Genomic DNA, 25,896 nt, shown 5'->3' on the forward strand with positions numbered 1-25,896 from the left:
ATCATCATCATCAACGACTCGGCGTCTTGGCAGGCCGTCGTTTAGCAGCGAGGAAGCGGTGGCCCACACAGAGGAGACGCCAAAGACAGCGATGCGCTGACAATTATACAAGAAAACCGAAAAACCTTTTAAAAATGTGTTTTTATTTTGTTTTCTCGGTGGGGTGCGGGAGGGCACTCGTCTTCGGCATTTCCTCGAGCCTCCAACAGCTGATTCCTAGCCCCAAAGCATCAAAATACCAGAGAGCAATTGCAGCGAAATAAAGAGTGTACGTGCGAGTGTGGTGTGTGTGAGTGTGTGTGTGTGCAGCAGCAAACAAGCAACAAGCGATGAGGCGAACAAAATCACGGCCAAAACGGCAAAGCCGGCGAGAAAGTGCTTCGGGCGAATATCTTGCACAGTGGGGCAAAACATAGAAGTGCCCGTTATCAATCGATCTAGGACAGAGCAGGGCATATACGCTTTTTGTCTATAGATAGTCGGGTTTTTAATGTAATATGCCATTTTCCACAAATTGCACATGGAAATTACAGCATCCCATTTATAATTAATTGAAATTCACATACTCGACCCACTGTTTCGCTCTGCCTCCCGACTGCGGAGGCTGGCTGCGTGTTGCGTGCCGCAGTCCGTTCGTTCGTTCGTCTTCAGCATTCTGCACTCGTAGTCGCCGTCGTTTGGGGCTCGTCGTCAGTCTAGAGAGTAATATCGACACGAAAAGTAAGTTCGCCGTGGTTCTGCTGTCCCCGTACTGGGCCCCCAGCATCGAGTATAGAATCTATATGTGCGTTCTGTGTGGTGCTGTGAAACTGTGGGAAAAACGTGGAAAATCCATGCTTTCCTTTCGCCTGGCCCCTGCGCATCCGTTTGCCGCATGCCAGAGCCGGTCTCCAGTGCGGACGTTCGATTGATTCCAATTGCATAAGCTTTGCAATTATAATTTTTCCGTATCGAATAAGTAAAAATATGAAAATTTGAGGAAAATTCTGAAAAGTGTTCTAGTTTTTTGCGCTGCCCAGGCCTTTGCGTGTGATATTTTTGGACATGTGTGCGCTCCTCGTCGGCTCTGTGCGCCTTCGGGCGGTGTTCGTGTGGCGGTGAAACCAAAAATAAACACACGACACCGCTGAACGCGAACAATTCGTTGGGAAAATTCAAATTCTACAAGAAAACTAAAGAATCTTTTCTGAAAAACAAAAAAAAAAACCCCTCCTATAACGAAATCCCAAGTGGCGCGCCGGGTTGGGACGTGGGTGTGGGAGCCGCCGGTCTGGCAAAATGGCGGCAGCTGTTTCGGGGCTCCGCGTTCACTGCGTTGTCATCCGGACCCTTGGATTACCAATGGCCACGCAGTGGGGGCGTCCCGACGCGTATGTCGTATCGTCGCGTTTCGTCTTGCAGACACTGTGTCGCCATTAAAGCGAGTGAAAGAAAGTCCTTGGCCCAAGGATAAAACAGCCCACGCACAATCAAGCAATTATTTATGATATACCCCCAAGCCCCATCGTCATGTCAGTCGGGAATTCGATGTTAGAATAGTTGTCAAACGGCAACATGTTGCACAAATAACAAGCACCTGAACAAAATACATATATCTAAAGATTAGCCATGTCGACCACGCCATTCCGACAAAGTAACTTTGGCACTTACCCAAAAAGTAAAAACACTAGATGGAATGGATTTCGATTAGCCGCAGCTAATATACACTGTACATGTTTAATTTCCGGACACACTTTTCATTTTTGAAAACATCTCGCGATTTCGCGGACACCTGATCGCACCACCTGCTTGTGAAGGCGCTATCGATAAGAGTGGAGCTTTTGATTATTACAGAATTATTGTTGTAGTACTAGTAGCTTAAAAAACAAATCGGTTGTACATATTTATCAGCATATTGTGTATTTAGAAACACTTTATCAGCATATTGTGTATTTAGAAACACTTTTTAGTTTTTGGATCACTAACGATTCCTTATTTGGCTGAATCTATCGATACACTGAGCTTTGAATATCGTTTAGTCGAAGAAATTAGTCAAAATAACACGATCGGCAATAAAGTAAAGTCTCAATTGCTACAATGGCATATCTTACCCTAAATTCATACATATTTACATATGTTCGTCTTTCTGAAATCGTGACACACACACACATAACGGTAAAAGTGAGACACGAGGAAAAACTGCGGCGAAAAAATGCAAAGAGAGCAGAGCGAGAACATCAGCTGTTCGTGGAGCGAAACCAAAACAAAGTATCGAAGAGCCGACTAGTGGTTGCGGGAGCGAGTGAGAAAAAAAACGAAAGAGAGAGCTCTCTGCTTTTACAATAGACATTGCGTGTATGCGTATGTGTAGGTGTGTATGTGTGAGTGCAAAAACGAAGCGGGAGAAAGTAACAAACTATGAAAAACATAAAAATGTGCGCGCACGTTTCACTCAAATCCTGACATCCCATGCAAAAATCCACACAACGAATTCTTCGGCGGCGTCATGACGAGAGTGTTTAAATAATGCAACGAGAGAGTAACTAACAAAACAAAACAAACTCAATTTTAATTTTCTTCAAGGAAAAGAAAAGCGATACGAGTGGCTGAAAGGGAAATTCCCAACCAAATTAAATACACTACGCTGCTGGGTTGAACTTGTTTGCCTGGAGGCGCTGCAGTCGTTGGCGTTAACCAAACGAAATGGCTGAAGCGGAAGGTGGCTCCGAGCAGGATGATGTCTCATTCCTTAGAACGGTAAGTAACGGGGCGGGGAGGCGATTGGGCATCCGGAGGTTATGCGGACACTGCCACTGACAGACAATCTGGCCTTAAGGGAGATCATCTAAAATCAATTACGTCCACTCAATAAAATCCATGGGGATTTTTCACAATTGGTATCATAAAATATACGCCAAAGCGGCGGCGTCATCGGCGGAAGGGAGGAAGGAGTGCCGACCGATGGGCCAATCCATAAAAGATGTTCCGACCCTCAGTGTATCTGTAATGCATATTTATGGGCGCCCCTAACTTTTGTTTATGGCACGCAATAAATACAAAACTCGAGTCACAAATTCAATCACAGTCACCAAAAGGGGGCCTCAATTTCGGATGTAGCTTTCGTTGGGGCTCATTCTCCACTTTACATAGATTTCTCCGCAGATGTCGGGAGGAGCCGGAGGCCGGAGACTGGCGATGAACACATCTTCAGCTGACAAATGCTCCTATATATCAATGCCCACAGCTGGTGCTCCAAATGACAGTCATTATGGGGTATAAGTAAATAGTGATACTTCCTGTTCCTGCTCCCCCTGTCGTAGTAGCAGAGCTGCCCACCCCCTTCTGTAAGGGTCAGCAGAAGCGACGACACCTTGCCGCAATAAATAAATATGTTTAAGGGCAAAAGTTGTTGAGATGAAAGTATCCGCAGACACACATTTCCGTATATCAGCCCCTGAATCCCAGACCCACAGCAGTAATTCAATAAATATGGATGCCAGGGGAATGGTGTCCCTAAGATGTGTTTGTGTCCGCCTCCTTGTTGTTGGAGACAATTTGCGGTTCCACAAAACCATTGACCGGAAAAGTGCAAGGTTGCAAAAACATTTCTCGGAATCGAAATGAAGTCAAATGCAAATTTCGTCAATGAGCTGCAGTTTTTGGGGCCAAGTCCTTCGCTGTGGGCATTGTGGGCGTGTGTGGATGTGGTAAAGTTTAAATTTTAAACAGTTTTATCATCCCGATCAGGGAGGACAGGGGACACAGGACAGTAGTGGAAGCTGCTGTGTCAGGGACTCGCTCGGCAGGCACTTCATTCGGATTTAAATTATGCAAATTGCTCGATTCGAAATCCATTACCGTTCATTTAACTTCGACTACTACACACAACATCACATCCACACATCACATAACCCAAGAGCAACGCAAATCACATCCAAGGGGGTCCGTGGTTCAGGGAACATCCGTGTCCATGTCCGGAGTCCGTAGTCCGGGAGTCCGGGAGTCCTGTCGCTCCCTGCCCTGTCCATTCATTTGCACATTCAGTGCCCTGTAACAATTCCCTCAATTTGCGTGTGCATTGCCTTTGCTTGATCTGGCATTGGAACTTGTCCCTAAAGGGCTCACGTGTATGTGTGTGTGAGGGAGAAAATACCAATTGGTATTGTGGTTGCTTGCCGGTTGGAATTGCTGCCAAAGTCTCATTAAAATTGGATCAGAACTTTAGGCCTCTTAACGACTTAATTGTTACCTAGCAACCGCCAGCATCCAGCCTTCCATTCTCCATTCTTCCCTTTTCCAAGTTTCCATTATTTTCTGCACTTACATCTGAATACAATTACAGGAGGACATGGTCACACTCTCGTGCACAGCGACGGGAGAACGTGTCTGCTTGGCCGCCGAGGGATTTGGTAACCGGCATTGTTTCCTCGAGAACATTGCCGATAAGAATGTGCCGCCGGATCTATCCCAGTGTGTGTTCGTCATCGAACAGGCCCTGTCGGTGCGTGCCCTGCAGGAGCTGGTGACGGCGGCGGGATCCGAGACTGTAAGTAAACATCCATCCATTTGTACGCGGTGTATACAGATATTTCATTAGGGACTCTTCCACAATAAACCTCCAAATTTTTACTTTATCCGAACTTATTTTATGTTGTGCTCAGAGATTCATGTCGCTTGTTCTCCTACCTGTTCCACCCCCCCACACATTATGATATAATACTTTGGTGTATTACGGAAATATCCTATTGCATGCTCTCCCTCTCTCTCTCTCTGTTCCCTATTCTACCTATTCTTCTACACATTTGTAACCTATCAATTTTTCGTTGTTTTTTCAAAATTTGTTCTAAAAAAACCCCACAAAAACAGGATAGTCAAGTTGTAAGTATACCGTTAAATTCTCCTTCTTCTTTCGCGCTTCTTTTTCTTTCTTTTCTCTGACTCTCTCTCTCTGTTTGACTTTCTATCTGTGTCACTTTTGTCCGTGTAATGTCTGTAGTGCTATTATCGCTCGCTGCTACTGCTTCTCTTTACGAGAATAATCATTAAGCGCTCTGTCTGTCTTTTTCACTCTCTATAAGAAACATGAATATGTAGATCATGTAGTAGCACATTTCCTTTAGCAATACAATTCACAACTGTACCACCCCGAAGCGTTCGTGGTGAATGGTTAAACGTGTCCGTAAAGCGCAACATTCGTATCATTCGACGAATGTCGCTACTGCTATTGCAAATGTGGTACGATAAGAAATAGATCATGTTGAAGAGTAATACCCGAGAAAGATGGTATCATTTCTCTGCTTGTACTACCACGTGTTTCGCTAACCCCGTAACCCCACTAGGCAATCACATCCTTAATACCCAGTCTAACCCACGAGTAAACGCCTTTGGAATGGCCCTTACCCCTTGCTCACTGTTGTGCTGTAGAAAATAGAAGGCAGATTGTATTTTCGGCCAAACCCTCAAGCTATACCCATATACGAGAGGATCTTCAGTCATTAATCAATCATTTCCGATATTCGATAGGGCAAAGGTACCGGATCGGGACATAGGACATTGCTCTACGGCAATGCCATTTTGCTCCGACATCACAACAGTGATATGGTAAGTGCCGCCAGTGCGATGCCATTCCTGGTTAAAGCATACCCATGGTAACCTTTGAATACTTCCAGTACTTGGCCTGTCTGTCGACCTCGTCGTCCAACGATAAGCTATCCTTCGATGTGGGTCTGCAGGAGCACAGCCAAGGCGAGGCCTGCTGGTGGACAGTGCATCCGGCGAGCAAACAGCGCTCCGAGGGTGAGAAGGTGCGCGTCGGTGATGATCTGATCCTGGTGTCCGTAGCCACGGAGCGGTACCTGCACACGACCAAGGAGAACGAGCAGTCGATTGTGAATGCCAGCTTCCATGTCACCCACTGGTCCGTCCAGCCCTACGGCACTGGCATCTCCCGCATGAAGTACGTCGGCTATGTCTTTGGCGGCGACGTGTTGCGCTTCTTTCACGGCGGCGACGAGTGCCTGACCATACCAAGCACTTGGGGTCGTGAAGCGGGTCAAAAGTAAGGATCTAATCACAAGATATGCGTAGACTACCAGACTTTAATTATACCCCTTGTCCTCCAGCATTGTCGTTTACGAGGGCGGCGTGGTCATGGCCCAGGCCCGTTCGTTGTGGCGCCTAGAATTGGCGCGTACCAAGTGGACGGGCGGCTTTATCAACTGGTACCATCCCATGCGCATCCGCCACATCACCACTGGACGCTACTTGGGCGTCAACGATAGCAACGAACTGATTCTAGTGAAGAAGGAGGAGGCTTCGATTGCCACGACGACTTTCTGCCTCAGGCAGGAAAAGGACGACGAGAAGAAGGTGCTCGAGGACAAGGATCTGGAGGTGATCGGGTCGCCGATCATCAAGTACGGTGACACCACCGTCATTGTCCAGCACTGCGAGACGAGCCTGTGGCTCAGCTACAAGAGCTACGAGACGAAGAAGAAGGGCGTCGGCAAAGTCGAGGAGAAGCAGGCCATTCTCCACGAGGAGGGCAAAATGGACGATTGCCTGGACTTTTCGCGCTCCCAAGAGGAGGAGTCGAAAACGGCGCGTGTCATCCGCAAGTGCAGCAGTCTATTCACTCAGTTTATTACGTAAATATCCCAAGAATATCAGAGAATGCTCTTGAAGTCAATATAATTGCCTGTTTAATCATTTGCTTAGGGCATTGGAGACGCTGCAATCGAATCGCCGGCACTCGGTATTCTTCCAGAAGGTGAACCTCAACGAAATGGTCATGTGCCTGGAGGATTTGATCAATTATTTCTCCCAACCAGAGGACGATATGGGTATGTTGAACCGTTTTTTAGCTGATGGCTCCCCTAATCTCTCCGATTACCCCTAGAACACGAGGAGAAGCAGAATCGCTTCCGTGCCTTGCGCAATCGTCAGGATCTGTTCCAAGAGGAGGGCGTTCTCAATCTTATACTGGAGGCCATTGACAAGATCAATATCATCACGTCGCAGGGCTTCCTGGCCAGCTTTCTCGCTGGCGACGAGACCGGCCAAAGCTGGGACCTCATCTCCACGTACCTCTATCAACTGCTGGCCGCCATCATCAAGGGCAATCACACGAATTGCGCTCAGTTCGCGAATAGCAACCGCCTGAACTGGTTGTTCTCGCGTCTGGGCTCCCAGGCCTCCAGCGAGGGCTCTGGAATGCTGGATGTGCTGCACTGTGTGCTCATTGATTCGCCCGAGGCGCTGAATATGATGCGGGATGAGCACATTAAGGTGATTATATCCCTGCTGGAGAAGCACGGACGGGACCCCAAGGTCCTGGATGTCCTCTGCTCCCTGTGCGTCGGCAATGGCGTGGCCGTACGCTCCTCCCAGAACAACATCTGCGACTTCCTGCTGCCAGGCAAGAACCTGCTGCTGCAGACGCTACTGGTGGACCATGTGGCCAGCATTCGGCCGAACATCTTTGTCGGACGCGTGGACGGGTCGTCCATGTACCAGAAGTGGTACTTTGAGATCACCATGGACCACATTGAGCAAACGACCCATATGATGCCCCATCTGCGGATTGGGTGGGCCAACACCTCAGGCTATGTGCCGTATCCGGGCGGTGGCAAGAAGTGGGGCGGCAACGGAGTGGGCGATGATCTGTACTCGTTTGGCTTCGATGGCGCCTACTTGTGGACCGGCGGGCGCAAGTCTTTGGTGGTGGATGCCATAACCGAGGAGCCGTACATCCGAAAGGGCGATGTCATTGGCGTGGCCATAGATCTGTCAGTGCCCGTCATCACGTTCACTTTCAATGGAGTCAAGGTGCGCGGCTGCTTCCGGGACTTCAATCTGGACGGCATGTTCTTTCCGGTGATGAGCTGCTCCTCGAAGCTGAGCTGTCGCTTCCTGTTTGGCGGCGATCATGGCCGCCTGAAGTATGCTCCACCCATGGGCTTCTCAGCGCTGGTGCAGTGTCTGATGCCGCACCAGATCCTCAGCCTGGATCCGTGCTTCTACTTTGGAAATCTCAACAAGAACGTCTTGGCCGGTCCTTGGCTCATCGAGGACGACACGGCGTTTGTGCCCAAGCCCGTGGACACCTCGGGCGTGACCCTGCCCAGCTCTGTGGACCAAATCAAAGAGAAACTGGCGGAGAACATTCACGAAATGTGGGCCCTCAACAAGATCGAAGCGGGGTGGTCGTGGGGCGAACATCGCGACGACTACCATCGCATTCACCCGTGCCTTACGCAGTTCGAGAAGCTGCCGGCAGCCGAGAAGCGTTACGACAATCAATTGGCTGTTCAAACACTCAAGTAAGGAAGAAATCACTACAGAGATGGTCGACCTTCGCTAACAGTTTGCTTTATTTCCCCCCCGCAGGACAATCATTTCGTTGGGCTACTACATAACCATGGATAAGCCACCCGCCCGCATTCGTCCGGTGCGTCTGCCCAACGAGATCTTCATGCAGGGCAATGGCTACAAGCCAGCACCGCTGGACCTCAGTGCCGTCACCCTCACGCCTAAGCTGGAGGAGCTCGTCGATCAGCTGGCCGAGAATACGCACAACCTTTGGGCCAGGGAGCGCATCCAGCAGGGCTGGACGTATGGCCTCAACGAGGACTCGGACAACCATCGCAGCCCCCATCTGGTGCCGTACGGCAAGGTGGACGAGGCCATCAAGAAGGCCAATCGGGACACCGCCTCGGAGACGGTGCGCACTCTGCTCGTCTACGGCTATGTGTTGGATCCGCCCACAGGCGAGGGCACCGAAGCCCTGCTGGCCGAGGCTCAGCGCCTGAAGTTTTCCGCCTTCCGGACGTACCGCGTGGAGCGCAACTATGCCGTGACCTCTGGCAAGTGGTATTTCGAGTTTGAGGTCCTCACCGCGGGACCTATGCGCGTGGGATGGGCGCGGGCCGACTGCTATCCGGGTGCCATGCTGGGCAGCGAGGACACCAGCTGGGCCTTCGATGGACACAATGTGAGTATGGCCCATCCCCCAGTGGGGGGATCAGGATCGGGACGGCATCGATGTAAGCTTGTTTTTAGGGCAGGATGCAGGGATCTGCTGCGGGTTAATGCGGGATGCGGGCATTAATGCAATGATCGATTCAAAACCCTCCTCTGAAACCCCCACATAATTATAGGTGACTAAAATGCACGCCGGATCCATTGAGCACTTCGGGGTGCGGTATGAGGCTGGCGATGTCATTGGTTGTTTTATCGATGTCAAGGAGCAAACCATCAGTAAGGACCCATAGACGCACTGCCAACGTGTGCGCGTGCGCATATCCAACGTTGATTTATTTTTTCGCATTTTGTTTAACTCTATTTTCTTACTTAATCGAAGACTCTTACGTTCTCTTCTTAATTTTGTTCATTTAGCGACACTCTCACATTTGATCATTAACTAAAACCCAACATTCAAACAGGGAAAACAATCACCTATGAAGATTCTATTCTGAAATTGATTCCGAAACCTTTTTAGGAAGAGAAAGTCTATGGTGGCAACAGTGAATCCTTTGGTAAACAGTGCGGACCCGGTGACATAGTTGGGGTCTTTCTCGACCTAGCCGATCACACAATTAGTAAGAACCGAACCACTAAGGCTCTCTCTCTTTCCCTCTGTCTGTACTTTTGTAATGTGAAAGAAACCTCCCACACCCGACTCCCACTTTCTAAAGAATGTATTATGTACTATTCCGTGCTTTTGATATCTACTAAACGTGAAACAGAACGTGCAACCAGAACAAGAAACAGAACGAGCCGAGTGCTGTCGGCCGCAGCACGTTGCCAGCGATGTGGAAGGACAATCAATAGCCTATCCCCCCTTTGCCCCTAGCAAAACCCCTGCAATTAGCTCCATTAGATCAACATTGAAATCATTAAAGAACAGGTGACCCCCACACACCACATCAGAGCTCGCAAATAACCTCCAAAACATTTTTTTTACCCGCTACTCATAGAATATATAGTTTTGTGAGGATGTGTTTCCGACCCCATAAGTCCGAAACGCCCCGTTCGATATGGCTGTGTCTGTTTATCCGTCCGCATGTCCGGCTTCATGAGCGCCTAGTTCTCAGATACTATAGAGGCTGGAGCAACCAAATTCTGTATCTAGACTCCTGTGATATCAAATTTTTACTAGTATATTTCCCCCACAAAGTGCGAGAATCCACAATTCCTACCACAATTTCGAAGATAGAGTAAACATATCTACATAATCTTGCAGAATCTGGATCAGATCGGATCATTATTATGGGAAGAATGAACGTATAAATGTACCGCTATCTCTTTCCATCTCTTTTCTCTCTTAAACACTCTTCCTTGTGCAGTGTACGCCCCGTAGCGAAGGGAAGTAGGCCAATGGGTAGAAAGAGGATTAATGAAGTGAATAGTTAACAAAATAAATCATAGGATCAAATATACACTGATTCAGCATCGGGTATATATGTAAGTAGAGCGGCGTCCCTTGCCGCGGCTCACAACGGACCAACTGGTAAAAAAACAGAATCAAAGATGTCTTCCCATTTTGTCCGTTAAAGAATGGTTTTTTTCTAACATCCTGAAAGTGTTATTGGTTATTTGCTGGAGCTCTGCCCTCAATGCATTAGTTCATTACCTTTTATAGGCAGCGCTTTTTTATAGTACATATTTTTGATCCCAGAAAAGCAAACCCAAGCTCTAACGTTCAGTACATACATATGAAAAGAATGTTGTTACCTTTGAACACCAGAAACGCAAAGCGTGAGAGGAAAGGGCCTGAGTGGCCGAAGGCCTGAAAAGAAGGTGACGACACATCAGCCCATCTAAAGCTTTTTACTCACTCGTCTCTCTCTCTCTCAATTAAACTGCCTGTAATTACTAATCAAAAATTAAATGTACAATATGAATTTAGCATGAGAGCTAACACCGTAATACTCACTCGTACATTTATCATATAGTATAGCCTGCTTGTGATTTTATATATTGTACTACTACTAGCTTTAATCCAAAACAAACGTTAACCCAAGCTAAACGCATCAGTCCAGACGTACATAACATTTGAATACTGCAAGGCAAGTCCAAACCCAAATCCAAATGCAAATGCAAATTAATCCGCACGAATATGCTAGAGGAATTTTAATTGCTTGATGGATTCCATTCCCCCTTGGAATTCGAAATAGAACGCTGCCTGCTTCTTGGCTTAGATACGTTTAGATATGCTATCCCCCTGCATCCATCCATTATTTAAAATCAATCTGTGTGCTGTGCAGGCTTCTCGCTGAACGGAGAGCTCCTCATGGACGCCCTGGGTGGGGAGACAACCTTTGCCGAGGTCACCGCCGAGGGGGTGGGCTTTGTGCCCGCCTGCACACTGGGCGTGGGCCAGAAGGCGCGCCTCATCTATGGCCAGGACGTGGACTCCCTGAAGTTCTTCACAACGTGCGGTCTCCAAGAGGGCTATGAGCCATTCTGTGTGTGAGTAAAGTCGAACCCTGCATTTACATTTTCACATTCCATACATTCAAACAGTAACATGCGGCGGCCAGTGACCCATTGGTATACGAAGGACCAGCCCATTTTCGAGAACACCGAGGAGATGCCCGACTGCCGCATCGATGTGACGCGTATTCCTGGAGGGGCAGACACCCCACCGCACCTGAAAATCTCTCACAACACGTTCGAGACCATGGAGAAGGCCAACTGGGAGTTTTTGCGCCTCTCCCTGCCCGTCACCTGCATGGGGGAGTTCATCAGCGAGCAGGAGAAGGCGCGCCGGTGGGAGGAGATTAAGATCCGTCAGTATCGCTTGATGCGCGAGGCCCAGGCGGCGGCTGCCCAGGCGCAAAACGCCCAAACGGCCGCCCACATGGACCACATGCTCACAGGCGGTTTCAACATGAACGACATCAAAGGGCTGACGCGGGGGAACTTTGACGATCACGCGGAAGCCGAGGCAGAGCACATGATGCGTCCACCCCGGACGCCGCGCAAGGGCAGCCTCACTCGCAACATCACCTTCGAGAGCGACATGTCAGCCGCCCTAGACGAAATGCAGCGATCGACATCGGTGCTGGATATGAACGGATTGAGCGAGGAGATCGACGACAAGAAGAAGCGCGGCCGCAGTCCTTTTAAGTTCTTCTCCAAGAAGTCGCGCGATCAGAGCCGCGAGAAAATGGGCTCCAGAACGTTGGACACTTCGCTGGAGCGTCGCAACACGGTGGCCCATGGCCGGAATGTGGTCAACCAGCAAATGACAACCCGCGCCCCAACCCTGCGGCTGAACAATGTGAGTATCGAGAATGGAATGTAAGGATAAAGACAATCTGAAGGAATTCCCTTTTAGGCGGAGATCCCATCCAGTCCGGTCCAGCAACAGGCCCAGCAGGGACCCAAGCAGTTGAGCTCCTCGAATCTGGGACAACCGCCGGTGGAGTCGTCGGGCAACGAGATGTTCGACGCCGATTGCCTCAAACTGATCAACGAATACTTTTACGGCGTACGCATATTCCCCGGCCAGGACCCCACGCACGTGTACGTTGGCTGGGTGACGACGCAGTATCATCTGCACAGCCGGGAGTTCAACAAGAACAAGGTGCGCCGGGGATCCGTCTACATTGAGGACGATTACGAGGTGCCCATCGAGCGAATCGATCGCCAGAGCTGCTATGTGGTGCGAGCCGATGAACTGTTCAACGAGGTGACCCAAGACGCCTCCGGCAAGGGTGCCTCCCAGGGTATGTTCGTGGGTTGCTTCGTGGACACGGCCACGGGCATTATTCGGTTCACGTGCGAGGGCAAGGAAACCTCGCACCGCTGGATGATGGAGCCGGACACCAAGCTCTTTCCGGCCATTTTTGTGGAGGCCACCAGTAAGGAGATCCTACAGATCGAGCTGGGTCGCACACCCACCACCCTGCCACTGTCGGCAGCCGTGCTGCCGACCAGCGACAAGCACATCAATCCCCAGTCGCCGCCGCGCCTCAAGGTGCAGTGCCTGCGACCGCATCAGTGGGCCCGAGTGCCCAACACTTCGCTGCAGGTGCACGCCCTGAAGTTGTCCGATATCCGCGGCTGGTCGATGCTGTGCGAGGACCCTGTATCCATGCTGGCTCTGCACATACCCGAGGAGGATCGCTGCATCGACATACTGGAGCTGATCGAGATGGACAAGCTGCTCTCCTTCCATGCGCACACCCTCACCCTGTATGCGGCGTTGTGCTATCAGTCCAACTACCGTGCAGCGCATGCCCTCTGCCAGCACGTGGACCAGAAGCAGCTGCTCTATGCCATCCGGTCGGAGTACATGAGCGGTCCACTGCGGCAGGGCTTCTACGATCTGCTGATCGCCCTGCATTTGGAGTCGCATGCCACTACGATGGAGGTGTGCAAGAATGAGTATATCACGCCCTTGGGTACCGAACTGAAGGAGCTTTATGCCGATGAAGAGATGCAGCACTCGCTGCGATCCTTGGTCACAGAGTCGGTGCGTCCCCAGCTGCGTATGACGGAAATCACGTGAGTTCTTACCCGTAGTTGCTCCCTGCCCATAGAATATACCTTGCATTGCATTCGATTTTTTTCATGCCTCATTCAACTTTGCATCAAACATTCTTCTTTCAATCAACAAAATATCCTGCTCCTGCATCCAACACACTCTGCACCAACGAACCACTACAATCACTACAAAACCAACAACAACAACAACAACAAAATCCGTGCATCTGATCCGATCCGTCCAGACCCCCTGTGATTGCAACATCTAGTATGCCAAGTGTTTCCAGCGAACCGATCCCCGACATCGACCAATTGTACTCCCCGAAGTTCCCCCTAGAAGTAGTCAGGCAGTTCGTGATGGAGGCCCTCAAAGACGCCGTGGAGATCAATCAGGTGCACAATCGTGATCCGATCGGTTGGACCAACGAGAACCTGTTCCTGTAAGTATATCCCCCATAGAAGCTGCCATAGCTCCAGATACGAACTGCCTCATGAAACGATTGCTTCTGATGATTGTAGACCCCTCATTAAGCTCACAGATCGCTTGCTCTTGGTCGGTGTCCTCACCGACGAAGATGTACAGAAACTGTTGGTAATGGTCGATCCCGAGACATGGGATGCTAAATTCGAGAAAGGTAAGACAACGTTCCGGAACGTCTATTCGTTTCGACTTGATCATTTATAATACGAGTATGATCTGATCCGATATGATCCCTTTCAGAGGGCAAAGACGAACACCGCAAGGGACTGCTGACCATGAAGATGGCCGAGGGTGCCAAGCTGCAGATGTGCTATCTGCTGCATCATCTGTACGATACCCAGCTACGGCATCGGGTGGAAAGCATCATTGCATTCTCGCACGACTTTGTGGGCGATCTGCAAACCGATCAGTTGCGTCGTTATATCGAGATCAAACAATCGGATCTTCCCAGTGCTGTGGCGGCCAAAAAGACCAAGGAGTTCCGGTGTCCGCCGCGCGAGCAAATGAATCAGATACTGTGCTTCAAGAACCTCGAGTCCGATGACCAGGACAACTGCACCTGTGGCCTTGAGTTGCGCGGCCGACTGGGCGACTTTCACGACAGCCTCATGCAGAAGGTGTCGCTCAATGCGCTGCAGGAGCCCGACGGTACCGAGAGCGGTACAGCGATCGAGGAGATCAAAACAGGGCCCATCACGAAGATCTATAACTTCATCAATACGGTCAAGGAGCTGGAGGAGGGGCCCAAGGAGGTAGAGGAGCCGGAAAAGAAGACACCCGAGGAGGTGTTCCGCAAGGTTCTCATCAAGCAAATCGTCAGCTGGGCAGAGGAGTCGCCCATCGAGAACCCCAAGTTGGTTCGTGAAATGTTCAGCCTCCTGCTGCGCCAATACGATACCGTTGGTGAGTTGGTGCGGGCGCTGGAGAAGACATATGTGATCAACAATCGAGCGCGCGAGGATGTGGCCGAAATGTGGGTGGGGCTCAGCCAGATACGCGCCCTGCTGCCCGTCCAAATGAGCCAGGAAGAGGAGGAACTGATGCGCAAACGTCTCTGGAAGCTGGTGAACAACGCTACCTTCTTCCAGCACCCCGATCTGATACGCATCTTGCGCGTACACGAGAACGTCATGGCCGTGATGATGAACACGCTTGGACGGCGGGCCCAGGCACAGAGCGACGCACCCGCCCAGCCCGAGGGAGGCGAGGGTGTGCCCTCGAAGGAAAAGGACACATCCCACGAGATGGTCGTGGCCTGCTGTCGCTTCCTCTGCTACTTCTGCCGCACCGGCCGCCAGAACCAGAAGGCCATGTTCGATCATTTTGACTTCCTGCTGGACAACGCCAACATTCTGCTGGCACGGCCGAGTCTGCGAGGCTCCACACCCCTGGACGTGGCATATTCGAGTCTGATGGAGAACACAGAATTAGCTCTGGCGCTTAGGGAACACTACCTGGAGAAGATCGCCGTGTATCTGTCCAGGTGCGGCCTGCAGAGCAATTCGGAACTGATCGAGAAGGGGTATCCCGATCTCGGCTGGGATCCCGTTGAGGGCGAGCGTTACCTGGACTTTTTGCGCTATTGCGTGTGGGTCAATGGCGAGAGTGTCGAGGAGAATGCAAACCTTGTCATTCGTCTTCTTATCCGTCGTCCAGAGTGCTTGGGACCGGCTCTAAGAGGAGAAGGGGAAGGTCTTTTCCGGGCCATCGTTGAGGCCAATCGCATGTCGGAGCGCATCTCGGATCGCTGTAAAATGCAGGACGAGGCCGAGGGCACCACCATAGCCGGTCTGAATTTTACGCATCCGCTGCCCGAGAGCGAAGAGGACGAGGACTACATCGACACGGGTGCCGCCATACTCAATTTCTATTGTACGCTCGTCGACCTGCTGGGCCGCTGTGCCCCTGACGCCTCTGTCATCGAGCAGGGCAAGAACGAGTCGCTGAGAGCTAGAGCTATTTTGAGATCTCTGGTGCCGCTGGAGGACCTGCAGGGTGTGCTCAGCCTTAAGTTCACTCTCACCCAGATGGGGCCCGGCGAGGAGAAGGCCAAAACGGACATGCCCTCCGGCCTACTGCCCAACAACAAGCAGAGCATTGTGCTCTTCCTGGAGCGCGTATACGGCATCGAGACACAGGATCTGTTCTATCGCCTGCTGGAGGACGCCTTCCTGCCCGATCTGCGCACTGCCACCATTCTCGATAAGAGCGACGGCTCCGAGAGCGACATGGCCCTGGCCATGAATCGCTACATCGGCAACTCCATTCTACCCCTCCTCATTAAGCACTCCAAGTTCTACAACGAGGCCGAGAACTACGCCAGCCTCTTGGATGCCACTCTGCACACGGTCTACCGGCTATCGAAGAACCGTATGCTAACCAAGGGGCAGCGGGAGGCCGTCTCCGACTTTCTGGTGGCCCTCACATCCCAAATGCAACCTGCCATGCTGCTCAAGCTGCTGCGCAAGTTGACTGTGGATGTGTCCAAGCTGTCCGAGTACACCACTGTGGCACTGAGGGTAGGTTCAGGACTTGGTTCGGTAAATAGAGATATCCCATATGCTCATACGGTTTCCCTCTGCCTTTACAGCTGCTCACCCTTCACTTCGATCGCTGCGCCAAGTACTATGGGTCGACTCAAGGCCAGGGTTCGTACGGGGCGTCGTCGGACGAGGAGAAGCGCCTGACCATGCTCCTGTTCTCCAACATTTTTGACTCGCTCAGCAACATGGACTATGACCCGGAACTGTTCGGTAAAGCACTGCCCTGCCTCATCGCCATCGGCTGCGCCCTACCGCCCGACTACAGTCTGTCCAAGAACACGGACGAGGACTACTACGGCCGCCAGATGGGTGCCCCGGACCAGCCGCAATACGTGCCCCATCCCATCGACACGAACAGCGTCCATTTGGACAACGATCTGAACTCTCTGGTACAGAAGTTCAGCGAGCACTATCACGACGCCTGGGCCAGTCGCCGCCTGGAGGGTAGCTGGACCTATGGCGAAATCCGCTCCGAGAACGATCGCAAGCATCCCCGCCTCAAGCCCTACAACATGCTCACCGAATATGTACGTGTTGGAAACGAATTAAATCAAATCTATTGACTATTCATTATCATCTGAACTGTCGATCCACTGATCGATTCTATTAATCATCTAAAAACTCATATAATATATATAAATAGATCCGATCTATAATCATCTAATAATCTAATCTCTAATATATATTTATATAATCATGTAATACTTTCACAGACTTCTTTAAAATCCATTTTTTCCTGTGTAGAAATATTGAATAATGAAATAATCTGCTTTCGCAGGAACGGGAGCGTTACCGTGATCCAGTGCGTGAGTGCCTGAAGGGTCTATTGGCCATTGGCTGGACCGTGGAACACTCGGAGGTGGATGTCCCACTCAATCATCGTGGATCGACGCGTCGCCAATCGAAGCCTCAGATTGTATGTAGCAGTTTGTCAGCGTTTACCCGACTAATCCATTCGCCCATCTGGCTCCAATCCAACTCCAATCTATCTAACGCCTTTTCCATATTTCCAATATTTCATCATTTATTTCGAATCTGCAACATCAACCCCGCCCCCTCTGCTGACCACTCCGTTAACATCGATAGCACGATTTTCAGAACGAGGGCAGTCCCTTCAACTACAATCCCCATCCGGTGGATATGAGCAACCTAACGCTCAGCAGGGAGATGCAGAATATGGCCGAACGTCTAGCGGAGAACTCCCACGACATTTGGGCCAAGAAGAAGAACGAGGAGCTCAATGGCTGCGGAGGTGTCATCCATCCACAGCTGGTGCCGTACGATCTGCTCACGGACAAGGAGAAAAAGAAGGATCGCGAACGATCGCAGGAGTTCCTCAAGTACATGCAGTACCAGGGATACAAGCTGCACAAGTGAGTCACCACCAGCAGGAGATCCATTCAGATTACCATAATACCAGCCACAATCCCTAACCTCGTTGTAGACCATCCAAGGGCGGCGCTGTGGAGGAGGGTGGAGCCACACAGGCGGCCGTTGAGCTGAGATTCTCGTACTCGCTGCTCGAGAAGCTCATCGCATATCTGGATAGGGCCACCATTAACATGAAGCTGCTGAAGCCATCGACCACCTTTAGTCGTCGCACCTCCTTCAAGACGGCCACGCGCGACATCAAGTTCTTCTCGAAGGTGGTCCTGCCACTGATGGAGAAGTACTTCTCGACGCACCGCAACTACTTCATTGCCATTGCCACGGCCACGAACAACATTGGAGCGGCCTCGCTCAAGGAGAAGGAAATGGTTGCCTCCATATTCTGTAAACTAGCGGCCCTGCTGCGTAACCGCCTGAGCGCCTTCGGGCCGGATGTGCGCATCACTGTGCGCTGCCTCCAGGTGCTGGTCAAGGGCATCGATGCCAGGACGCTGACCAAGAACTGCCCCGAATTCATACGCACCTCCATGCTGACGTTCTTCAACCAGACGTCCGACGATCTGGGCAACACCATCCTCAATCTGCAGGACGGAAAGTACAGCCACCTGAGAGGCACGCACCTGAAGACCTCCACGTCGCTGGGCTATGTCAATCAGGTGGTGCTGCCCGTGCTGACGGCGATGTTCGATCACCTGGCGGCCTGCGATTACGGCAGCGATCTGCTGCTCGACGAGATCCAGGTGGCCTCATACAAGATACTGGCCGCACTCTACCACCTGGGCACGGACGGGACGCTCACGCACGACCGGAAGTATCTGAAGACAGAGATCGAGCGGCACCGTCCGGCCCTGGGCTCGTGCCTGGGCGCTTACAGCTCCTGCTTCCCTGTGGCCTATCTGGAGCCTCACCTGAACAAGCACAACCAGTACTCGCTGCTAAACCGCATCGCGGACCACTCGCTAGAGGCGCAGGACATCATGGTGAAGATGGAGCAGTGCATGCCCAATCTGGAGACCATTCTCAGCGAGGTGGACCAGTTCGTGGAGTCGGACAAGACGTACAACGATGCACCACACATTATCGACGTCATCCTGCCGCTGCTGTGCGCCTACCTCCCCTTCTGGTGGTCCCAGGGCCCGGACAATGTGAGTCCCACCAGTGGCAATCATGTGACCATGGTCACGGCGGATCACATGAACCCCTTGCTGCGCAATGTGCTCAAGATGATCAAGAAGAACATTGGCAACGACAATGCCCCCTGGATGACCCGCATTGCGGCCTACACGCAGCAGATAATCATCAACACGTCCGAGGAGCTACTGAAGGATCCGTTCCTGCCTCTGGCGGAGCGCGTGAAGAAGCGCACCGAGAACATGCTCCACAAGGAGGACAGCATGCGGGGCTTCATCAAGTCGGCCACCGACGACACCTCCCAGGTGGAGACGCAACTGCAGGAGGACTGGAATCTGCTCGTGCGCGACATTTACTCGTTCTATCCGTTGCTCATCAAGTACGTGGATCTGCAGCGCAACCACTGGCTGAAGGACAACATCCCCGAGGCCGAGGAGCTCTACAACCATGTGGCCGAGATCTTCAACATCTGGTCCAAGAGCCAGTACTTCCTCAAGGAGGAGCAGAACTTTATCTCTGCGAATGAGATCGACAACATGGCCCTGATCATGCCCACGGCCACGCGTCGCTCCGCCATATCGGAGGGCGCTCCCGCAGTCGGTGGCAAGGTGAAGAAGAAGAAGAAGAACAGGGACAAGAAGCGCGACAAGGACAAGGAGGTGCAGGCGAGTCTGATGGTGGCGTGTTTGAAGCGCCTGCTGCCCGTCGGCCTCAATCTGTTTGCTGGACGGGAGCAGGAGCTGGTGCAGCACTGCAAGGATCGGTATCTGAAGAAGATGACCGAGTACGATGTGATCGAGTTTGCGCGCAACCAGCTGACGCTGCCCGACAAGCTGGATCCCTCCGACGAGATGTCCTGGCAGCACTATCTCTACTCGAAGCTGGGCAAGAGCGAGGAGACCGTGGACGAGCAGGCACTGGAGAAGGCGAACGTCAACTCAAACGAGAAGGGCAAAGACAAGACCCAGGAGACAGTGGATCGCATAGTGGCCATGGCCAAGGTTCTGTTTGGCCTTCATATGGTAAGTGCAGGTCCATTAGGCTCTCCAGTATATCTCATTCTTGGTCTCTTGAAATCCCTCTCTCTCTCTCTCAACGACAAACTTTTAATCATTCTATTTTTATTTTCCTTTCGCAACATCAACTACAAAATCAATCTCTCTCTCTCATTTAACCCAAATGATGACCGTATCCGTGTACGAATCGACATTTACAGATCGACCATCCGCAACAGCAGAGCAAGAATGTGTACAGGAGCGTTGTGTCGATCCAAAGGAAGCGTGCCGTAATCGCATGTTTCCGTCAGACATCGCTACACTCTCTACCCAGGTTAATGCCCAGGCGATAAATGGCCGATTGCCGATTGATTAACTCCTTGAATGCTCGACTCGCGAGACTGTTGCTACATGTCTCTATATATTATAATAGTACTAACCAGAGCCTTGAGTTGGATCTGTCCAAAGCCCTACGCTACCTACCATCATGCATTCGTCTATCATCCTCAATCATCTTTTTGTTTCGTACTGTTTTTACACCACTAACAATAACAACTTGACTAATGTGTACGCGCTGCTCTTCTCTAAAATCCATTTGTATTATTGTATATTTTTATGAAAAATGCTTGACCAAATGCTTGTCAAAAAAAAAAAAATCAAACCAAACGCTCGCTCCAACCACTCCTCCGCTCCACTCTGCACGTTTAGGCAGCCGCCTCCAAGAACAGAACCAAACGCTGGAGTTCAAAGATTTCGGTGGCGCGTCGCCAGGCGGTCATTTCAAGCTTACGCGCCAAGCATCTATATCGCATGAGCAGGTGGTAGACTAGTCGCACATCAAAATAAGTGTTTCATTTATTTCGATCTTTCTCTCTCTATCTTTTCAATATCTATAATTTCCTTTCCCTACATTCCCAGAGATCTGCTAAGAGCAGAGGCAGAGGATCACTTGTTCCGTTCTTCCGTTCTTCGGTTCTTCTTTTATTGGTTTACTTGTTCTTTATTTGTCGTTCGTTTACTAATTTGATTTCATTAAAGGCATGCATGTTTGGTCCATCCATGATTGATTGATCCACCCAACTAATGAGCTTTATATTTCGGCAGACATCGCGCTTGCAACATCTTTGCCCGCACCTATCACGAGCAATGGCTGAACGAGGAAAATGTCGGCCAGGAGGTGATGGTGGAGGATCTGACGCAGTCATTCGAGGACTCGGAGAAGTCCAAAAAGGATGAGGAGGAGACCGACAGCAAGCCCGATCCACTCACCCAATTGGTGACCACATTCTGTCGCGGTGCCATGACCGAACGCAGTGGCGCTCTGCAGGAAGATCTGCTCTATATGTCGTATGCCCAGATTACGGCCAAGTCCTGTGGCGAGGAGGAGGAGGAGGGCGGCGACGAGGAGGGCGGTGAGGGTGCCGAAGAGGGGGAGGGCACCAGCATCCATGTAAGTACTAACTAACCAATCCTCTTCACTAACAATAAAACTAACCCCTTGGGACATGTCTAACCAAGTGGCGAATGCGAGAATTAATGGTAAGGGAATGGGAATGGGGAGATCTTACTAACACCACAACTTTTGTTGTTTGGGCTAATCTCTTTGCTTCGATAACCATCATTCGATAGGAACAAGAGATGGAAAAGCAGAAGCTGCTCTTCCATCAGGCCCGCCTCTCGAATCGTGGCGTTGCCGAAATGGTGCTGTTGCACATTTCCGCCTCCAAAGGTATACCTTCGGAGATGGTAATGACGACACTCAATCTCGGCATCGCCATATTGCGCGGCGGCAACATCGACATCCAAATGGGCATGCTCAATCATCTGAAGGAGAAAAAGGATGTGGGCTTTTTCACGTCGATTGCTGGCCTGATGAACTCGTGCAGTGTCCTCGATCTGGACGCCTTTGAGCGCAACACCAAAGCAGAGGGTAAGTTCCCCAGCATCTGGCCTGCCTCCTGCCATCCTTCCTCCTCTTTCGCCTGCTCATTCTGTGACTTTTGTTTTACTGCTGGGATCGCCGCTCTCGCTGGTGCCACCACATATTCTTCTTAGTTTTCGATATTGATTTGTGTCTACTCTACTTCCTTTCAACCAACTATTCCCCCACCCACCACCATGTTTCGCATGCCAACCACAACCACAACCAAAATCAAAACCAAACCATCCCGATATATCCCCGAATCGTGTATCGTTGTACAAAACACAAAAAAACAAAGAGTATATTCCGAGTGCGGGTGCAGGTCTTGGTGTAGGTTCCGAGGGGGCGGCCGGCGAGAAGAACATGCACGATGCCGAGTTCACGTGCGCACTCTTCCGGTTCATCCAGCTCACCTGCGAGGGCCACAATTTGGGTGAGTCCACAACCATTTACCCCCAGGCCATACCCCGAACCTTTATCTCCTTGCAGAATGGCAGAACTATCTGAGGACACAGGCCGGCAACACGACAACCGTCAACGTGGTCATCTGCACTGTGGACTATCTGCTGCGGCTGCAGGAGTCCATCATGGACTTCTACTGGCACTACTCCAGCAAGGAGATCATCGATCCCGCCGGCAAGGCAAACTTCTTCAAGGCCATCGGTGTGGCCAGCCAGGTGTTTAACACGCTCACCGAGGTCATCCAGGGTCCCTGCACCCTCAATCAGCAGGCTCTGGCCCACTCTCGTCTGTGGGATGCAGTCGGAGGCTTCCTCTTTCTCTTTTCCCACATGCAGGACAAGCTATCGAAGCACTCCAGTCAGGTGGATCTGCTGAAGGAGCTGCTCAATTTGCAAAAGGATATGATCACCATGATGCTGTCTATGCTGGAAGGAAATGTCGTCAATGGTACTGTCGCATCAAAAGGGGACTCAAGTCAAAGTCGATCCACTCTTAAATAATATTTCTTTCACTTTCAGGTACTATTGGCAAACAGATGGTGGACACTCTGGTGGAGTCCGCATCGAATGTGGAGCTGATCCTCAAGTACTTTGATATGTTCCTTAAACTGGCCGACCTCATTGAATCGCCCAGTTTCCATGAGATCGACATAAAGAACGAAGGCTGGGTCACGCCCAAGGACTTTAGGGAGAAAATGGAGCAATCCAAGAACTACTCACTGTAAGGAGAGGGAATCCTTGACTAACTATCGAATTAATGTCTTTCCCAATTGAAATTTTGCAGGGAAGAAATGGATTTCCTTTTGGCTTGTTGCGAACGCAATCACGAGGGAAAGATCGACTACAGAGCCTTCGTGGAACGCTTCCACGAACCATCAAAGGAGATCGGTTTCAACCTGGCCGTTCTGCTGACCAACCTAAGCGAGCATATGCCGAATGAGCCGCGCCTGGCGCGCTTCCTGGAGACGGCCGGCTCGGTGCTGAACTACTTCGAGCCGTTCCTGGGTCGCATCGAGATCTTGGGCAGCTCGAAGCGCATCGAGCGGGTCTACTTCGAGATCAAGGACTCGAACATCGAGCAGTGGGAGAAGCCGCAGATCCGCGAATCGAAGCGTGCCTTCTTCTATTCCATCGTCACCGAGGGCGGGGACAAAGAGAAGCTCGAGGCCTTTGTCAACTTCTGCGAGGATGCCATCTTTGAGATGACCCATGCCTCTGGCCTGATGGCCACCGACGACGGCGGCGGCAACGTGAGGCGCGACACCGCCTACAGTTCGTACATGAGCGAGGAGGAGGAAGAGCGCGCCGCTAGGGACCCCATTAGACGCACCATCACCGCCGTCAAGGAGGGTCTCAAGTTCGGCATCCACATGTTGAGTCCGGCGAACATCAAGCACCAGATTGGCGTCATGCAGACCAAGTCCATCCCAGAGCTGATTGTCGGCTTCTTCAAGATGATCTTCTACATGTTCTACTACACTGGCTATGCCCACTTCTGCGTGGTGCGCTACATTTTTGGCATACTCCTGAACCTGATGCGCGGACCCGCCCCTGAGCAGGAGGATCAGCTGCCGGTGGTCGAGGAGGAGACGTTTGGCAGAGCACTGCCGCCGCTACCGTTGGAAGAGCCGCCTGGGACCGTTCAGGCATTTGGCTTGGACATAAACAAAGAGGACAACGGCGTGTACAAGGTGGTGGTTCATGAATCCCCTGGCAACTCCTCGGTGGAGGAAGGTGGCGAATCTAGCCCCGAGGATGGTGCAGCCATTGCCGGGGAACTGGCCGAGGGCGAGCCCTACCAGGAGCCAATCAGCATTGTCGATCTGCTGGGCGGAGATGCGGCCAAGAAGGCGGCTCAGGAGCGACAGGAGGCGCAAAAGGCCCAAGAGGCGGCGATGGCATCCATTGAGGCCGAGGCCAAGAAGTCTTCGGCAGCCCCACAGGAAACACCCGCGGTGCACCAGATCGACTTTTCGCAGTACACGCACAGGGCCGTCAGCTTCCTGGCGAGGAACTTCTACAATCTGAAATATGTCGCCTTGGTGCTTGCCTTCAGCATTAACTTTATGCTGCTCTTCTACAAGGTCACCTCATTCGAGAGTGAATCCGAGGGCTCTGCCGAGGAGGAGCTGATTCTGGGCTCCGGTTCGGGGGCAGGTGTGGACATGAATGGATCTGGATTTGGAGGCTCTGGCGACGGCGGATCCGGGGACGGGGAAATGGAGGATGAGATACCAGAGCTTGTGCACGTGAACGAGGACTTCTTCTATATGGCGCACGTACTGCGCATTGCCGCGTGTCTCCACTCGCTCGTGTCGCTGGCCATGCTGATCGCCTATTACCACCTGAAGGTGCCGCTGGCTATTTTCAAGCGTGAGAAGGAGATCGCCCGACGACTGGAGTTCGATGGCCTCTTCATTGCCGAGCAGCCGGAGGACGATGACTTCAAGTCGCACTGGGACAAGCTGGTCATATCGGCCAAGAGCTTCCCGGTCAACTATTGGGACAAGTTCGTCAAGAAGAAGGTGCGACAAAAGTACAGCGAGACGTACGAATTCGACTCCATCTCGAATCTGCTGGGCATGGAGAAGAGCGCATTCACGGCGCAGGAGAGCGAGGAGACGGGCATCTTTAAGTACATCATGAACATTGACTGGCGCTACCAGGTGTGGAAGGCGGGCGTCACATTCACGGACAACGCCTTCCTCTACTCGCTGTGGTACTTTAGCTTCTCGGTTATGGGCAACTTCAACAACTTCTTCTTCGCTGCCCATCTTCTGGATGTGGCCGTCGGCTTCAAGACACTGCGCACGATCCTCCAGTCGGTCACGCACAACGGCAAGCAGCTGGTCCTGACCGTGATGCTGCTGACCATTATCGTCTACATCTATACGGTAATAGCGTTTAACTTCTTCCGCAAATTCTACATCCAGGAGGAGGACGAGATGGTGGACAAGAAGTGCCACGACATGCTGACCTGCTTCGTCTTCCATTTGTACAAGGGAGTGCGAGCGGGCGGAGGTATTGGAGACGAGATTGGCGATCCTGTCGGGGACGAGTACGAGGTGTATCGCATCATCTTTGACATCACCTTCTTCTTCTTCGTCATCATTATCCTGCTGGCCATCATCCAGGGTCTGATCATTGACGCCTTCGGCGAGCTCCGTGACCAGCTGGAGTCGGTCAAGGACAACATGGAGTCCAACTGCTTTATATGTGGCATGGGAAAGGACTTCTTCGACATAGTGCCGCATGGCTTCGACACCCACGTCCAGAAGGAACACAACCTGGCCAACTACATGTTCTTCCTGATGCATTTGATCAACAAACCGGATACCGAGTACACCGGCCAGGAGACGTACGTGTGGAATATGTACCAGCAGCGCAGCTGGGACTTCTTTCCGGTGGGTGACTGTTTCCGCAAGCAATACGAGGACGAATTATCTGGCGGCGGCGGTGGCGGTTAGCCGCTGTCGCCAGCATTCCTACCAACTATCTAACT

General features: G+C 51.4%; 1 protein-coding gene across 9 annotated transcripts; it reads left to right on the plus strand.

Moving 5' to 3' along the window:
- The first annotated feature begins 702 nt into the window (after nucleotides 1–702).
- LOC6592470 (ryanodine receptor) lies at nucleotides 703–25,861 on the plus strand. Of its 9 annotated transcripts, XM_026985088.1 has the most exons (28): nucleotides 703–720; nucleotides 2,563–2,736; nucleotides 4,322–4,525; nucleotides 4,846–4,857; nucleotides 5,503–5,580; nucleotides 5,649–6,037; nucleotides 6,102–6,626; nucleotides 6,697–6,821; nucleotides 6,878–8,300; nucleotides 8,368–8,971; nucleotides 9,138–9,237; nucleotides 11,247–11,451; nucleotides 11,506–12,265; nucleotides 12,323–13,494; nucleotides 13,761–13,913; nucleotides 13,993–14,108; nucleotides 14,195–16,473; nucleotides 16,545–17,024; nucleotides 17,276–17,413; nucleotides 17,596–17,870; nucleotides 17,942–20,039; nucleotides 20,234–20,346; nucleotides 21,117–21,462; nucleotides 21,642–21,942; nucleotides 22,256–22,366; nucleotides 22,423–22,842; nucleotides 22,914–23,115; nucleotides 23,179–25,861. In XM_026985088.1, the coding sequence occupies exons 2-28, from the start codon at nucleotides 2,683–2,685 to the stop codon at nucleotides 25,859–25,861; spliced, it is 15,366 nt and encodes a 5,121-aa protein (XP_026840889.1). In that variant the 5' UTR covers nucleotides 703–720; nucleotides 2,563–2,682. The 9 variants fall into 9 exon arrangements, with proteins under 9 accessions (XP_026840889.1, XP_026840881.1, XP_026840885.1 ...); XM_026985080.1 differs by lacking the exons at nucleotides 703–720; nucleotides 20,234–20,346 and adding an exon at nucleotides 20,721–20,830 and having other exon boundaries at nucleotides 2,683–2,736; nucleotides 13,719–13,913; nucleotides 17,584–17,870; XM_026985084.1 differs by lacking the exons at nucleotides 703–720; nucleotides 9,138–9,237 and adding an exon at nucleotides 9,479–9,578 and having other exon boundaries at nucleotides 2,683–2,736; nucleotides 17,584–17,870.
- Nucleotides 25,862–25,896: the final 35 nt, after the last annotated feature.

This window comes from Drosophila persimilis, unplaced genomic scaffold (assembly GCF_003286085.1).
Source record: "Drosophila persimilis strain 14011-0111.01,24,50 unplaced genomic scaffold, DperRS2 tig00000002-arrow-pilon, whole genome shotgun sequence".
Classification (NCBI taxonomy): Eukaryota; Metazoa; Arthropoda; class Insecta; order Diptera; family Drosophilidae; genus Drosophila; species Drosophila persimilis.